Source organism: Triturus cristatus, chromosome 2_1 (assembly GCF_964204655.1).
Source record: "Triturus cristatus chromosome 2_1, aTriCri1.1, whole genome shotgun sequence".
NCBI classification, from domain to species: domain Eukaryota; kingdom Metazoa; phylum Chordata; class Amphibia; order Caudata; family Salamandridae; genus Triturus; species Triturus cristatus.
In genome coordinates, this window is record NC_140581.1 from 907692113 (window position 1) to 907708585 (window position 16473).

General features: G+C 44.3%; 1 protein-coding gene across 1 annotated transcript in view; it reads left to right on the forward strand.

The window, feature by feature from the left end:
• Window positions 1-16473, forward strand: part of RASEF (RAS and EF-hand domain containing) — a 298021-nt gene that overhangs the window by 207047 nt on the left and 74501 nt on the right. The window contains exon 8 of the mRNA XM_085633180.1: window positions 4808-4892. Coding sequence (XP_085489306.1) covers window positions 4808-4892 — 85 coding nt within the window. The remainder of the gene's footprint in view (window positions 1-4807; window positions 4893-16473) is intronic.

The following is a 16473-nucleotide window of genomic DNA, read 5'->3' on the forward strand; positions in this document are numbered from 1 at the left end:
GCGCGCGGCACTGGTGGCCCGTTGCGGCGGCATTTATAATTTATTTGGGGACACTGACTGACGCTACTGTAACAGTAGTGTCAGTGTCCCCAAATAAATTATAAAGGCCGCCGCAACGGGCCACCAGTGCCGCGCAGCTGCCGCCTCAAAAACAGTGCCGCCTGGGGCGGACCGCCCCCACCGCCCCCCCCTAGCTACGCGCCTGCCTACTACCGACCGCGGCTGTGAATGGGTATACAATGTGCAATATGACCTGCAGACTAATAGGTCACATCACAAACTATACATTCAAGGGGGCGGGGGATATTTACAAAACATCCTGCCTAATGAATATTAATTAGGCAGGTTGTAATTCAAAAGGAATAGGTCCTGCTTTAAAAAAATGTTTCCAATTTGGACCTACATCGGAGGGAACAGGCATGGTCCTCGGCACCATCTCTGTGATGGTTACCCCCACTTTTTGCCTGATAGTTGATGCAATTTTGACTGAAGTGCACTGGGTTCCTCCTAACCAGGTCCCCAGTGCCAGTGCTCTTTCCATAAGAAAAGGCAAATGTTAAATTGTACCCCAATTGGCAAAATCTTTAGCACCTCTGTAAGTCCCTAATAAATGGTACCTAGGGCAAGGGTACTAAAGAGGGTCGCTAAGGGCTGCAGAATCTATTGTGCCAATCTAAAGGAACCCACCAGCAAACGTATGCAGACTGCCATTGCAGTCTGCATGAAATGGTGCAAACAAATGTAAAAACATGACATGGTGCACACACCTAGTGTGCCATGCCCACAGACACGGCATGTAATGTATGCATGTCACCCATACAGCAGGCCTAAGAAAGGGTGCATTATATTACAAGTGAGGACATATCTACAAGAGCAGTTTGACTCTTTGCTTTCTAGTGCAATTACTAGATAGTACAAGTGAACAGGGAAGCCATCTTAAGTATATGTACTGGGCACTGGTCATCACAAGTTACCCAGCTACATGATGGCTTCATTGAAACCTATGGTGTTTGGTATCAAACACCTTGTCTTAATAAATCCATATTGATGCCAGTAGTTGATCTATTAAGATATGCACCCAGAGGGCACTGTAGAGGTTCCCCCAGAAATCCTACCAGCCTCTTAGTGTGCTGGCTGACTGGTATCATCCAGCCTGTCACAACAGACATGTTTCTGACCTCTGGAGGTGAGAGTCCATGCACTCTCAGAGGTCAGAAACAATGCCTGCTCTTGCATGATGTATTTACGTCTCCTCCAGCAGGATGGCTAGTGAATCTGTATACCAAGGCCAGAGGCATAAACGCCTCTGCTGCATTTGATATGCAACCCCAGCTTCCCTCAGACCTGGGAGATGGCACTCCATGAGGCCCACCTGACACCAGCACAGGTGGGAAATTAGATATGCAAGTAGGCGTGTTGCACCAGCAGGCTAGTCACTCCATCAAGGTGGGCTGCCTGATGTGCTCCACGACGGAAGGATTCCACCATCCTCATTTTGGTGGAATTAGGAACTCTGGGACAGGGTTGTGCCTATTCCCCACAGGAAGCGGTCATATAGGGGGTGTAGTGACTCCAAGGGTAGACAGCCCATTGGCTACTACACTTCACTTCACACCCCTACATTCAATTATTAGGTGCCCCCCTGACACGAGGAACTCAGATTCACCTGACAAAAGAAGAAGTAGGACAAAGAAGAGCCGAAGAAGCGAGAACTGTGGGCTATGAGTGGACTTCGGCACCAAAAGCCTGCCTGCCTGCTCCTGTCCTGACAATCGCGACAGCCTGACTTATCCTGCAGCTGTGCATCTTCCAAAAGTCTCAGAGGGCCACCAGCCCTTCACCAAGCTGTCAGTATATCCCTTGAAGTGGAGGAGCCCCTTCTCTGCAACATGCAGGCACCAACTACAACGCCTGGTTTACCATTCTGCTAACCACCGGTTCCACCAATGCAGTATCCTCCCAGGAGGAAATGTTCATCATCCAGAGGGTCAGATCCACCTCTCCACCAAGTTTGGATATGCCAAGACCCCAAGGAGCTACCCTGCACTAATACCTGGAGTACCGGATTCTTGCAGCAATCACAGCTTGTTTGAAGTCCAATCTGGACTCCAGCACCACAAAGACTGACCAGCCGACAAGGGACATCGGTATCACAGAGGCCAGTAATGAGAGTGACCCATCAGTCCTGTTTTGTCCCCCCTCTGCAGGTCTGACCAACGACTGAGAGCGCCTTGGACCCATGGGAGAAGCCGACTAAAACCCTCTGCACCCGAGCTCCCCGGCCTGGGTCCACAAATACCGACTGTTCCCTCCTGCTCCCAGGGCCCTCACAAACTCAGTCCCCTGTTGGGAGCTCCCGGACTTGTCACTAAGTCCCCCTCTGCAGCTTGTTTCTAGATGGCCACCTTGCCTATGGTGTAGCACACAAGACTACCAGCCCATCCAGCAACTCTGCGCCCGGACACTCCAGGGCACATAAAAATGAACTGCTGGTGGATCTTGTGACCCTTACCCCCTAGCATTTTAAGTCATAAAAGGGACCCCAGAAATACGACTGCGAATACCTGTAAGCAGTACATGTTGCTTTCCTCATAGGAAAGCATTACCGTGTAAAAACGCAGTTGTGTGACATTTTTGCCTAACTGTAAAAATGGATGACTCGAAAAGTACTTATCCAATTACGATGTTCTTTGTATTAAAAAATATATAAAAATACCTGTTTTTTTCTAAATTGGTCTCGAGTTTCTACAAAAGGGTGTGTCATCATTTGGGATTATTAATTTAAACCCTGTAAGCCAATAAGGGTTGCCTGGGCTTTCTACATAGCGTACCTCATTTTGTTACACTACATAAATAGAAAGCTTCTTACAACCTGCTTCCCCCGATTCTGACAACCCAATTCCCAAATGGGAAACAGTTTTACAGGAACTGTGTCTCCTTTGTGAAAAGAGACTACCTACTTTGAGGTGTCAGTATTTGATCAATGGTTTGCAGTCACAGTTGTGGTCACAAAGTCTTGGTGTATTCCATTGCAACGCCCAAATTGCAACTTCCCTATACAAGCCCCCTTCTCTAAGGGATGAAAAATGGGTCACAAAAGCTCTTTTACCAGTCAGGAAGACATTTCCAACTTGCAAATAGAGGTCTCTACATAACAAAGTACTCTTTTGCAGTTGCAAATCCAAAAGAGTATTGTACATGTGGCCTAAAGTGAAACTTACATTGAATTTTAGAAAGTACCCCTTGTATGCACCCAACTACCATCATTCAACTCTATTACTAATAGTCAGACAATTGGCCAAGCGAGATGAACTGTTCTTTTCTCACTATTGAATTGTTTCATTTCTGTGACTTTCATCCCCAACTTATCTGTTTGCCAAAACCATGCATTCCTCTTCCAAATCCCTCCATGGAGGGCTCCTTTAAATGACCAATGACCAATGAAAAGCAAATGCATATTTAATTCATCACCTGCTTCTTGAAATTAAATGAGAAACTGTAGCTGCTTAGACATAGAATTCAACATAGGAATGCTTTGCCTACTTCCAGAAACATATAGAAGATACACAGATTATAGCCTGATCAACTTTTCAAAATTCAGCATCGATGGCAGTTAAATGCAAGTGCTGGGTTCTCTACCCATAGATTTCTAGTACTGTGCAACACTCCACTTGTATACACATTGATAGACAAGCACTAAACTTTAATGGGGTCAAACAAAAGAATGAAGAGCACTGATTGGCTACGCGTCTGTGCTGAGAAACAATTTGCAGACTTTCTAAATGTGCTGTCACTTTGAGTACCACTTCTTTGATTATTCATACTGATATCTTCTCTAACTCTATGCATAAGGGAAAAAGAACGTGTTCTTAGCTTATCAATTGCTTGACAACATCTCTGGAGTTTAAGAACATGCAAGGAAAGCTCAAAATGTACAACATAAAAGGCTATAAAAACGGCTTAACATGCATTGTTTTAAGAGTGGATTGTTTTCTCGAATAAACGTACTGCCTAAAGCAACACATCCCAAGGAAGCTAACTGATAAATATGATCTAAGTACATGCATAGATACATTTGAAAAAATATGGTCAGTGATATGCTCACCTGTTACCTATTTCATATTCAACAAATCTCTATGTCTTTTTGCCATTTCTTGTCCACCCATGTCCAACCCACATTGATTCCCATCGAGTAGTCCATAACTGAAATTGATCGAACACCCCAAAACAACCCCCTTTCTGTGATTTGGGTTTTCCTTCTAAGTTCCTTCGAACTTTCAAATCATTGGTCTGTATCTCAAAAGTATTTATGGGTATGGGACGAAGTACTCCTGTAATGCCACTTTCTGTATTTTTAAATGCTTTTTTAGATTTCCCCTCAAAATATCTAAAATGGGAATAATCTGGAAATATTAAGGGGATATTCATGTGCAATTAGTACAAATGGAAAAGGCTGTTCCTTCTTTTCACTTTTACTACTAGTAAGTTCTACATTTCTGCTCCAGTTCTCCAAGGCATTTATTGACATAGGAGTAGTGTTCCTGGGTACTGCTGCCATTGCCCAAATGCTTTTTGAATCAGCCGTGGCATCTTTTTAGAAGTTCAGAGTTGTGTAGTTTGTCTGATTATGTTTCTTGATTTTCATTCGCACCTTAGTATTTTTGTATTACTGTCTCTGCAATAAGTTGTATAGTGGGTATTTCTGCCGCGGGCAGTCATGCCTAATTAGGAGTTTATTAAACAAATACTCTAATGTTGCCTTATTATCACAAATGCACACTTACATGTTCTCTTGATTGGTATTTAGAACTGCAAACAGAAAATTGCATGACAGTAACGATGGATTGAGGATGGTCTTGGAAAACAGTTTTACAAAGAACAACAGATCACTGGTAAGACTGATTTACATGCTACAGTATATAGATGGTAGAAAACTCTCATGGGAAGAGCAACGTTCTGATGAGAGAGTAAGTTGTACCTATAGACTAGGCGGGATGTAATTATTCACTGAAATAAGTCTGCCCTAATGCCTATGAGGGTAAATATTTAATGTCAGTGCTAACATCATTTTCGTCTGCAATGCCCTATCTTTCCAACCCCTCTTATATAACTGTACCAGCTTTTTATCTCTAGTATTATGCTGTAATAGTCTCAATGCTTTATGTGTAGTCATGCTTTAAATTTTCCAGATAGACCATAACTATCTATGTCTCTTCCTCCTCACCACGCATACTAATGATAGCTTGTCCTTGTCTGATGTAAAAGCAACCATGCTTACCCCATTTAAAACATATTTATTTACACGGCTCATTTGAGAACTCTCACTGGCAGATCTTTGCTGGCCTTTCTCCTCCATTTTTAGGTCTCGCGAGCCAAAGGCTCGAAGAGACATTTTATATGTGGGATTTTCAAAGTGCTACCCACAGTTTTAGCGCTGGCCTAAACCTTGAGTGCACGTTCACATGCACGTGCACAGCTGCTCCCACTCCCCCCTCCCTTCTAGCTTTCTTTCACTTTAGCCGCTCTGCTCCTCTGCCCCTTCCATTCCCCCCTCCCTTCTCACCCAGCCCTTTAATGCTCTGCTCGATTCGCTGCTCTAGGAGTGACCTATAGAAAGGGGCCATCTGTTTGTAATTAAAGTCGCCACGCGCGCTTGTTTATATTGCTCTACTCTCACTCCCCTGCCTCTCTCGCCCTCGTTTTCCTAAGCCAGGGCGCATTTTTTTATTTTGCGCTTGACAAACCTGTATTTTCTTTGAAACACCATATTGAACCTACGCTAGACAAAACCTGTATGTACTTTGATACACAATTGAGGCCAGTCCGTTGTTGGAAATCTTTTCCACAATAACTTTTTTCTTCCCAAGACTGCAATTTTACCCCGACCTTAAGGGTTAGTCCCCTCCAAACACAGGGAGCGACGTGCTCTCACGTAACGGGGGATAGCCTGTATTGATTGGCCCCACCGCCCAGTCTCAGTAACTGACGCGGACCTATCCAGCCTCACGAACGTGGCCACAGTCACGCCCAAACAACGTACTAGGGACGGCCACAGTCCGCATTGTTTGTTACGGGTCTTTCAGCCCACGTGGGGACGAGTCCGCCCCGCCTAGGGTCGCGCTATGATTGGGCCGGGGGCTGCACCTTCGTACAGCTTCCCACTTGCCGTGCTTAACGTTTGACAGGATCAGACACCGGAAACCCGCAACCTAAGCTTGCGACACGTCTTTCCACCCAGCTCAAAGCAGGTCATGCAGCTCTTACATTTATGTATCAGCGTATTTTGTGACACCGGATCTTTCACTATGGTAGATACTTATTCAATTCACACTACTAACTGTACCGACGAGCCTAATTAGGAGCACTATTAAACAAGCATTGGCATAGCCAATAGGTCTCACTTATGGGACCTTATAAGTGTTTAGCCATGCAACAGTTGCATAACTAAACACTTATAAGGTCCCAAAAGCGAGACCTTTCATTTGTATTGTATTTAATCCGTTCAATGCAACATTTTGTTTTGTCGTTGAAGTAAGCACTTATTTAGCAGAGTTGAGTTCCTGTGCCATTCAGCGAGTTGTATTGGCAGTGACTCTTCATTTCCCGATGGTCCAAGTCGCCTTATCTCCACTTACAAGTGGATAGTTCAGGAGTAAAAGGTTTATTTGACACCTGATTAACTGCTTGAAAGTGAAGCCCGGCTGAGACTGTACCTTCCCCTCCTGTGCTTACACATAGATGCCTGCTGCTTGTGTGATGGAGGGGAGGGACGCGTGTGTTTGTGCATAATCAAACGAGGTATGTCAATTAAGAAGATAAAAATGCATTCAGTTTAAATGAGATTGAAGTAATTTTGAATATGGCTAAAACGCACATTTTCTGGAATTTTACTGGAATGCTTTAATTTGGTTCACCATTGATGCGTTTAATATTCCTCGCGTAGCAGTATCTCACAAGTTTGTTTCTAGTTTCACATTTCATTTACATTATGATCTGCCCCTGTACATTTTTGCAATTGTTTTGGTTTGTGGGATTGGCTTGTTTGTGTTGGCTCCGCGGGGACTTATTGTGTCCGACATTTGTCTAACGTTATCCATGCTTGTGAGTACTGATGTGCTGCAAATCCAATTAGAAGACAGTCTCAGGAGTTATTGTGATAACAGCACACTTGCCAGGCCTTCTTTATTGGTGTTAGTACAAATGGTACACGGTGATCAGACAAATACTTTGAAGACAGAGTTATGACTTCCGTTTTTTTTAGTAGCGCGGAAATGTCACGTGTATGTTGTGCTCTTAAGCACGTTTCTTTACCGTTAGTGGTAATAATCCGTTACTTGTGTCTCTGTGGGAAAGATTGCATGTAATAATAACATGCGTCAGGGAATTCCTAGAATGAGGAATTCACGACAGTGCAAGGCGTGTGTCCGTTTTAGCTGGTCTTGGTTGGTTTTAAATTCTCTTCCAGAGGCTCTACCGGCCCCATTGTAACTCTAATCTTGCAATTAGTCACGAACAAAAGTAAACAAGCAAGCATTGGGGAGGGATTTAAAACCCTCCGTTTGGCCTAGCCATGCGTAGCGCTGGGCGGGATTCCACGATGGCCTATACCCTCCCTCCCAGTCCCACCCCGTTTACAGGATTCAAGAGGGTGGTTTGCAAAGCCTCGCATGCAAAACCTTCCTAGCCTACGCTACAGTGAATCCGTTTCTAGACAATTGCAGTGTTTGTAGACTGAAGCAGTTTACAAACATCTTAAGTCTACAAAAGCATGCAATGTACAATCTGTATGGACTATGCAGAAACAAGCAGCTGATACAAGACAGGCCAACATAAGCAGAGGCATTTAACAATGTAATAAAGTAGTAATTTTTCATTCCATCGATCCATTCACAGTCAATCTTCCATTCACACTTCTGCGCATTCATCTTAGTTAGAGTCCATCCCCTCCTTATTCGCTCTGAGTGGCTCACAAATTATTTACTGTTAATATTTATGCCTTTTTTCCACATAGGACAAGGCAACATTGGCTGTTGCTTTTTTCGCATCACTTCTTCCCTCTCTCTCTCTCTCCCCCTCTCTATTTTTCTCTCTCTTTTATTCCGTCTCCTCTCTCTACCCCCTTCATTCTCTCTCTCTCTCCCCCTTTATTCTCTCTCCTCTCCTCTCGCTCTCTCTTCTCTCCTACTCACTCTCGCACTCTCGCTCCACTTATAATTCCCTCTTCCATTCTCTCTCTCTCTTGTATTTGCTCCTCCGCTTTCATCCTCTTTAGACTGCAGGTTGTAAACATTTACACACCAGACAAGGAGTCTCTCAAGCGGTCTTATTACAGCGCTGTATAGTTATAATCATTAAATAACAGGTTTTTTTGCTCAAGGCAGTAATCTATTTAGCAAACTTTTTAAAAGCTTGCTGTCTCCTGAAACAAGCAGCTAATACAGGACAAGGCGACATAAGCACCCTTCAGCGCCACCACAGCAACAATCAGCGCCACCACAGCATCACTCAGCAACACCACAGCATCACTCAGCGCCACAACAGCATCATTCAACACCACCACAGCATCATCCGCGCCACCACAGCATCACTCAGCGCCACCACAGCATCACTCAGCGCCACCACAGCATCATTCAACACCACGACAGCATCACTCCGCGCAAACACAGCATCACTCAGCGCCACCACAGCAACACTCAGCGCCGCCACAGCATCACTCAGCGCCACCACAGCAACACTCAGCAACACCACAGCATCACTCAGCATCACCACAGCATCACTGAGCACTACCACAACATCACTCAACACCACCAAAGCATCAATCAGCAACACCACAGCATCACTCAGCACCACCACAGCATCACTCAGCGCCACCACAGCATCATTCAACACCACCACAGCATCACTCCGCGCCAACACAGCATCACTCCGCGCCACCACAGCAACACTCAGCGCCACCACAGCATCACTCAGCGCCACCACAGCATCACTCAGCGCCACCACAGCATCACTCAGCAACACCACAGCATCACTCCGCGCCAACACAGCATCACTCAACACCACCACAGCATCACTCAGCATCACCACAGCATAACTCAGCATCACCACAGCATCACTCAGGGCCACCACAGCATCACTCAGGGCCACCACAGCATAACTCAGGGCCACCACAGCATCACTCAGCGCCACCTCAGCGTCACTCAGGGCCACCACAGCGTCACTCAGCGCCACCTCAGCATCACTCAGCACCACCACAGCATCACTCAGCAACACCACAGCATCACTCAGCAACACCACAGCATCACTCAGCAACACAGCATCCCTCAACACCACCACAGCATCCCTCAACACCACCACAGCATCACTCAGCATCACCACAGCATCACTCAGCACCACCACAGCATCACTCAGCACCACCACAGCATCATTCAGCACCACAACATCACTCAGCACCACATCAGTATCACTCAACATCGCATTTGCAATAGTACACAACCACATCATCATCACTCAGCAAAACCTAAGTATCAATCAGCATTACCTCAGCATCATCTCAGCACCAGCCACCACCACCACCACCACTACCACTACCACCTCAACATCACTCAACACCACTAAAGCCTGCTCTCGGAATCTAGCATCTGGTGATTCTCCCCTATCGTCTAACCGCTGCTAGTGTTATAATACAGGTACTAGTTCACAAACTTCAACCGCCAATTGTTTATGCCGCCAATTCATGTATACCCCCTAACCCTGGACCAACGTCCAACCCATTTACGTTGAATTTACTCACGCATGGCATTTGAGGGTGGAGTTCTCCCCACTTTTCTGTCTGGCCCTCAGTCACCAATAACCCACCTGGCATTTAACACAAAACTGAACACAGGCTGGTAATGACTCATACTTACCTGATCTGTGGCTGATCATATAAACCTTTATATAGCTTTATCTTAACAAAGAACGTGAAAGCACCTGGTCTGTAAGCACTATTTTCTCTAATGAGTTTCTACGATTGCAGGGATGACATGCTTTCCTGCAACATTCAGCGCGCCATGCACGCTTTCACTTTCTAAGCAATAGGTCTCGTATTTACAAGGGTTTGAGCTATTGGTATTGTAAATGACAATGTCTTTTATTTATGTGTTAATTATCAACACAGGTAAATAAAAAGCATTGTCATTTACAATGCCAGTAGCTTAAACTCTCGCAAATGCGAGACCTATTGCATTGCAAATGGTTGTTATATTTTGTGGTGCTGAAGTAACACTTACAGATCATGGTTATTCAGTTTGACTCACATTCAGGTCCTTTTATATTCAGCCACGCCTTGGCTCCTCTGGCTGGATTGAAAAGAGATGCTGGTGCTCCTATATTAGACCTGTCAGTCTTAGGGTGGTATTCCCCCAAGCTTTTTGCCTTCCTCCTCCATTTTTACTGTGCTTGTTTTTGCTGGCCTTAGAACTCTGTCGCTCTTTACCATAGCCAATCAGTGTTAAAGTATTTGTGTTCTCTCCTCTAAACTAGTTCACAAACTTCAACCGCCAATTGTTTATGCCGCCAATTCATGTATACCCCCTAACCCTGGACCAACGTCCAACCCATTTACGTTGAATTTACTCACGCATGGCATTTGAGGGTGGAGTTCTCCCCACTTTTCTGTCTGGCCCTCAGTCACCAATAACCCACCTGGCATTTAACACAAAATTGAACACAGGCTGGTAATGACTCATACTTACCTGATCTGTGGCTGATCATATAAACCTTTATATAGCTTTATCTTAACAAAGAACGTGAAAGCACCTGGTCTGTAAGCACTATTTTCTTTAATGAGTTTCTACGATTGCAGGGACGACATGCTTTCCTGCAACATTCAGCGCGCCATGCACGCTTTCACTTTCTAAGCAATAGGTCTCGTATTTACAAGGGTTTGAGCTATTGGCATTGTAAATGACAATGTCTTTTATTTATGTGTTAATTATCAACACAGGTAAATAAAAAGCATTGTCATTTACAATGCCAATAGCTTAAACTCTCGCAAATGCGAGACCTATTGCATTGCAAATGCTTGTTATATTTTGTGGTGCTGAAGTAACACTTACAGATCATGGTTATTCAGTTTGACTCACATTCAGGTCCTTTTATATTCAGCCACGCCTTGGCTCCTCTGGCTGGATTGAAAAGAGATGCTGGTGCTCCTATATTAGACCTGTCAGTCTTAGGGTGGTATTCCCCCAAGCTTTTTGCCTTCCTCCTCCATTTTTACTGTGCTTGTTTTTGCTGGCCTTAGAACTCTGTCGCTCTTTACCATAGCCAATCAGTGTTAAAGTATTTGTGTTCTCTCCTCTAAACATTGTAACACTGGCTTATACACAATTGGCATATTTAATTTACTGATAAGCCCCTAGGCACGCAAATTAAATAAATTAAATGCTACTAGTGTGCCTGCAGCACTGATTGTGTCACCCACTTAAGTAGCACTTTAACTGTGTTTCAGGCCTGCCATTGCAGCTGTGTGTGTGCAGTTTTAAACTGCCATTTCAACCTGGCAAAATAAATCTTTTGCCAGGCCCAAACTTTCCCTTTTTATACATATAAGTCACTCCTAAGGTATGCCCTAGACAATCCAGATGGCAAGGTGCAGTGTTTTTAAAAGATGGGTCATGTACTTTTAGGTTTTACAAGTCCTGGTAGTGAAAAACTGTTAAATCCCTTTTGACGGAGAGCTCAATTACTACTCACATTATAAAAAACACGATTCTGGTTGGAGTTTTTATCCGAATTGCATTTGGGTGGAGTTACAATGAGGGCTGAAGTTGGTGAGTTTGGAGTGGGCATATACCAAAATATTAATCCTTGCTTTGGAAATGTACAAGAAATTGTTTTATTCTGTGCAAACCAAAATCTATCTGCGTCTCACTGGGAGGTCTGCTGCAAATGTGTAAAACCCTCACTGGATACACACAACCTATATCCGTCTCCCAGCCCTCAATGATGTTCATTGATCTCTTGCTCCCCAATAAGGCTTGTGCCATATTAAAAGCCAATATAGAGATTAGTTCACTGCACTTGAAGCTGCAGTGACTCCTTATCTGTGGCTTAAGGGCACATCCACCCTACCTCCTGTGAGGCCCTTGTGCTTTTTTCAATGTAGCAGTGTTCATGAAAAGACAAGTTTCATGTTTTAATGAACACCGTGGGTGCACAGGTCAATCCTCTCTGCCTTGTCTCCAGGCTCCTGATGACAGGGGGGCTGAGGGGGCTAAGGCATGATCCACCTACAGAGTGATGTTAAAACACAACACTCTGTTGTTGGATGTATAGATTACTCATGTCTGATGGGAGTCGTTCAACAATGACCCCTCGCACAAACACAATCCATTTTGTTTAACAGCCATGTGATGCATGCCTCAGGTAGCCCCGTATATCTGCTAAAATGAGGCTGTCAGGATGCACATCAGTCCATCCCTGAAGCCAATGAAAAGCCACACAGAGAAGCAGGGTCAGGATCCCCAGCACTATATGGCTGTGCTTGCCGTCCGATCAAGGAGCTGGGAGAGGGATTGAGGTGGGTCTTCCCTTTCTAAACCTGCCCTTGCTGCTCCGTCGGGCTCCTCTTTGGGAATCATAGGGCCCGATTCACAGAACTAACTTAAGACAAAATCCTAAACTTACTACTTTTGGTATTCACAGAAGTTAGGATTTTGGGGCAGATTTATGTTTGACTTGCGCCTCATTTACGCCGCCGTTGCGTCACTTTTGTGACGCAGCAGCGGCGCAAATCCTGCGCCATGGTGCGGGGTATTTACAAACGTGACGCATCTCCCAGATGCGTCACGTTGTAAAGCTCTGCGCCACATGTAGGCGTTCCAGGGCAGGTGGGGGCGTTCCGGCGCAGGAACGCCTCCTAAAAGTGGCTGAGTGAAATCTACAAGATTTCACTCAGTCACTTTTAGGCCCATGCTGCGTCAAAACCCTGCGCCTGCTTGAAGCAGGTGTAAGGATTGACGCAGCATTGTAGAGATAGGGCCCCCCAGATCATTGCTGGAGCTGCGTCGCGCTTGCGACGCAACTCCAGCAATGTGCCACTTTTCGGCACAGATGCGTCACGCATCTGTGCCGTTTTTGCCCCATGGTGCGCCGCATTATAAATGCGGCGCATCCATGGTGGCGCAGCTGTGGCGCATAATAACTGGCGCATCCCTGCTGATATGCAGGGATGCGCCAGTCGTCATAAATCTGCCCCTTTGTCTTAAGTTTGTCTTAAGACAAACTTAAGACAGACTTAAGACAGTCTTAAGACAGACTTAAGACAGTCTTAAGACAGACTTAAGACAGACTTAAGACAAACTTAAGACAGACTTAAGACAGACTTAAGACAGACTTAAGTTAGGATTTTGTCTTAAGTTTGTCTTAAGTCTGTCTTAAGTCTGTCTTAAGTTTGTCTTAAGTCTGTCTTAAGACTGTCTTAAGTCTGTCTTAAGACTGTCTTAAGTCTGTCTTAAGACTGTCTTAAGTCTGTCTTAAGACTGTCTTAGGACAAACTTAAGACAAAATCCTAACTTCTGTGAATACCAAAAGTAGTAAGTTTAGGATTTTGTCTTAAGTTAGTTCTGTGAATAGGCCCCAGTGATTGCTGGTTCCAATGCCAGCACCAGATTCCTGATCTGCTGCTGCCATAGAGCCTCTGCGTTACCAAGGTAAGTATATAAAATGTTATTTCTGTATGCATGTGTGCAAGTTTTTGAGTGATTGAGAGTGAATTGGAATTGGATGAAAGTGTGTGTGTGAGTGTGTTTGAGAGTGTCAATGAGAATAAAAGTGAGCAAGAATCTGAGTTTGACAGTGTGTATGAATAAGTGTAAGTGAGTACGAGGGAGAGAGTGAAGGAGTGTGAGTGTGCTAGAATGAGTGATCGATTGGAAGGTGTGAGAGGAAGTGGAAGTGAGTAAGTGCTGTAGCTACCTAGGGTGCAGCATGTGCAGTTGCATCAGGGCCCATAGTCAGCAAGTGTTTGTAAGTGTGTTAGTGAAAAAGAGAACCAGTGAGCATTAATACGTTTGCGTGTGAGTAACAGAGAGTGAGAATAACCAAGTTGAACGATTTGAGCTTGAGTGTGAGGGAAAAGAGTAAATGTGAGAAAGACAGAGTACGAGTGAGGCAAACTTTGAAAAAATAGAGTGAATTCATGGCTAGTATTACGCCCCACCACTTTCAAAGATCACTGATTTAAAGTATTTGACAATAACATACAGTTTGAAAGGAAATTGTAACAAGAAACACTGTTATAATGTTCAATCGATGTTCGAATTGCCACATAAGTGAAGAAGATACAACCAAACTTTCCATGCAAATCTGAAAATAATTACAGGGTACCTTGCGCTAAATATTTTGTGCTCATCCTTGTCTGTGCTTTACTACGGCTTAAAAACAGCTGTGAGATCGAAAGTTTTTTTTATAAATGAAAAAACTGTGCACACACTCATTCATCTTTAAAAAAAAATCAAAGATGTGATAGCAGTCAAGACCTGTAAAACTTTGTAGTATATAAACAGAATATTTACATTCCAGATGCAGTGATTTGTTACCTATTATTCATTTTCACAACAACTAGATGTGCATACTGCTTACATTTCCACAGGCCTAACCAGCGCAAATACCTTGGATACCTTCAAGTGGCCCTTGGCCTATAATGAAATATAAGAAGTATCCTTCACAAATGAAGCAATGCAATCATCTATAGCAATCAGAAGGACAAGATGGCGGGAGAAAAGCTGCGGCTGTGGCCAAACATGAGATGAGAACATCAGTTGATAGACAGCACACCTGCTGCCTATTTGTGCAATATTTAACCTTGCAGTCAAAAATATTTTACGATCTAGGAAAACTAAAATGAAAACATGTAAAATTACTGTAAAGATTAGTTTCATTTTGGTATCAAACACTTATACTATTTCCATTAGCAGACTTAAGCTACAAAAAATATCCTTTTAGAGCAAAATAAGATTTTCCTCTTATCAGTGGTGGCTCCTCCGCTATGGTGGAGGAGCGTCGGCCCACTGCTTTTAAGCAGTGCGAAGAAGAAACATAAAATGATAATAACTTTAAGTTATTATCATGTTATGCTTTATGCTGCTTTGCGGTTGCTCTTCTCTCGGAGCAGGGCAGGGGAGGAGTGGTTTGCCCACTCCTAGGTGCGCAGTGACTGTTTGGTTGGCCCTCTTGGGCTGCCCAAACCAGTCATGCACACTTTCCCCCTTCTCCATGCAGGCTGCTTTCCAGCCTGGGTGGAGAACAAGCCCGTGCCCCCATTCCCTGGTTGACCGTCGAACCAGAATGCTCAAAACCATCACAATGCTGCACTGCAGCGATGTGATTGGTCAGGGGATCCTGGGTGCTAACCAATCACAATGCTGCATTGCAGCGTTGTGATTGGTCAGTGGGGCCTGCTTCCTGTTCCTCGAGTTCCACGAGGAGAGCAGAAGCAGACAAACAGGACCTGGCGTAAAGGTATGTTTATTTATTTTTAATTAATTTTTTTAATATGCATGCCCCGCCCCTGCATGACAACCCCACGCAACCCCCCTTCCTGTGCGACTCACCACCCGCGAGCCATGCTGGTCACCACTGTCTCGAATAATTTATATTAGTTATAAGCTTTTTATACCAGATTCATACTATATATCAGGACAGGTCTTCAGTGTCTTCTGAAGTTGCTCTAGCCATCTCCATATGTACACAGGTGCAAAACATACTGTATGTGAGGTCTACCAGGAACCTTTCTATTCCAAATTCCATTCCCTAAAGTGTAGAGCTCCTTAGGGCTTCTCTCTAAACCACAATCTATTCAATTTGTAAGTCCATTCCTTGACTGAGATTATACAATCACATGGTTTCTCGATAGAGCCATGTGCGGATGACACGCAGATTGTTATCTCTCTTACCCCTGATACGGTTGCAAACCCTGTTCGACTTAATTCTTGATTAAATGAAGTAGCAGAATGGATGTCAGCCAGTTGTGTGAAGCCTAATGGAGACAAAACTGATGTGTAAGTGGTTTGAAATTATTTTAATCGTTGGTCCTCACTTCACTGGCCAGAACTATTAGGTGTGTATCCTACCCTCAAATCAGCTGTAAAAAATCTGAGGTATGGATTGACCGTAAGCTCACATTGGAGGTACAAGCAAGGAAGGTAGCTGCCAGGAGCTATGGTCTGCTGAGGACACTTAGAAAAACATTAGAATTTTTGTCTCTGTCCAGGTTGAGACTGGTGCTACAAGCATTGATTCATTCGCTTTCAGACTATAGCAGCGATCTTTATTTTGGGAGCCCCCAGTATGCTATAAGAAGACTTCAAGTGATGCAAAATACTGCGGCTCGTGTTTTGCTGAAACTACCTAGACATAACTCTGTTTCAGCAGCACTGGCTCATTCATATTGGCTTCCTGTTCCTAATAGAATACAATTAAAGGCCCTAT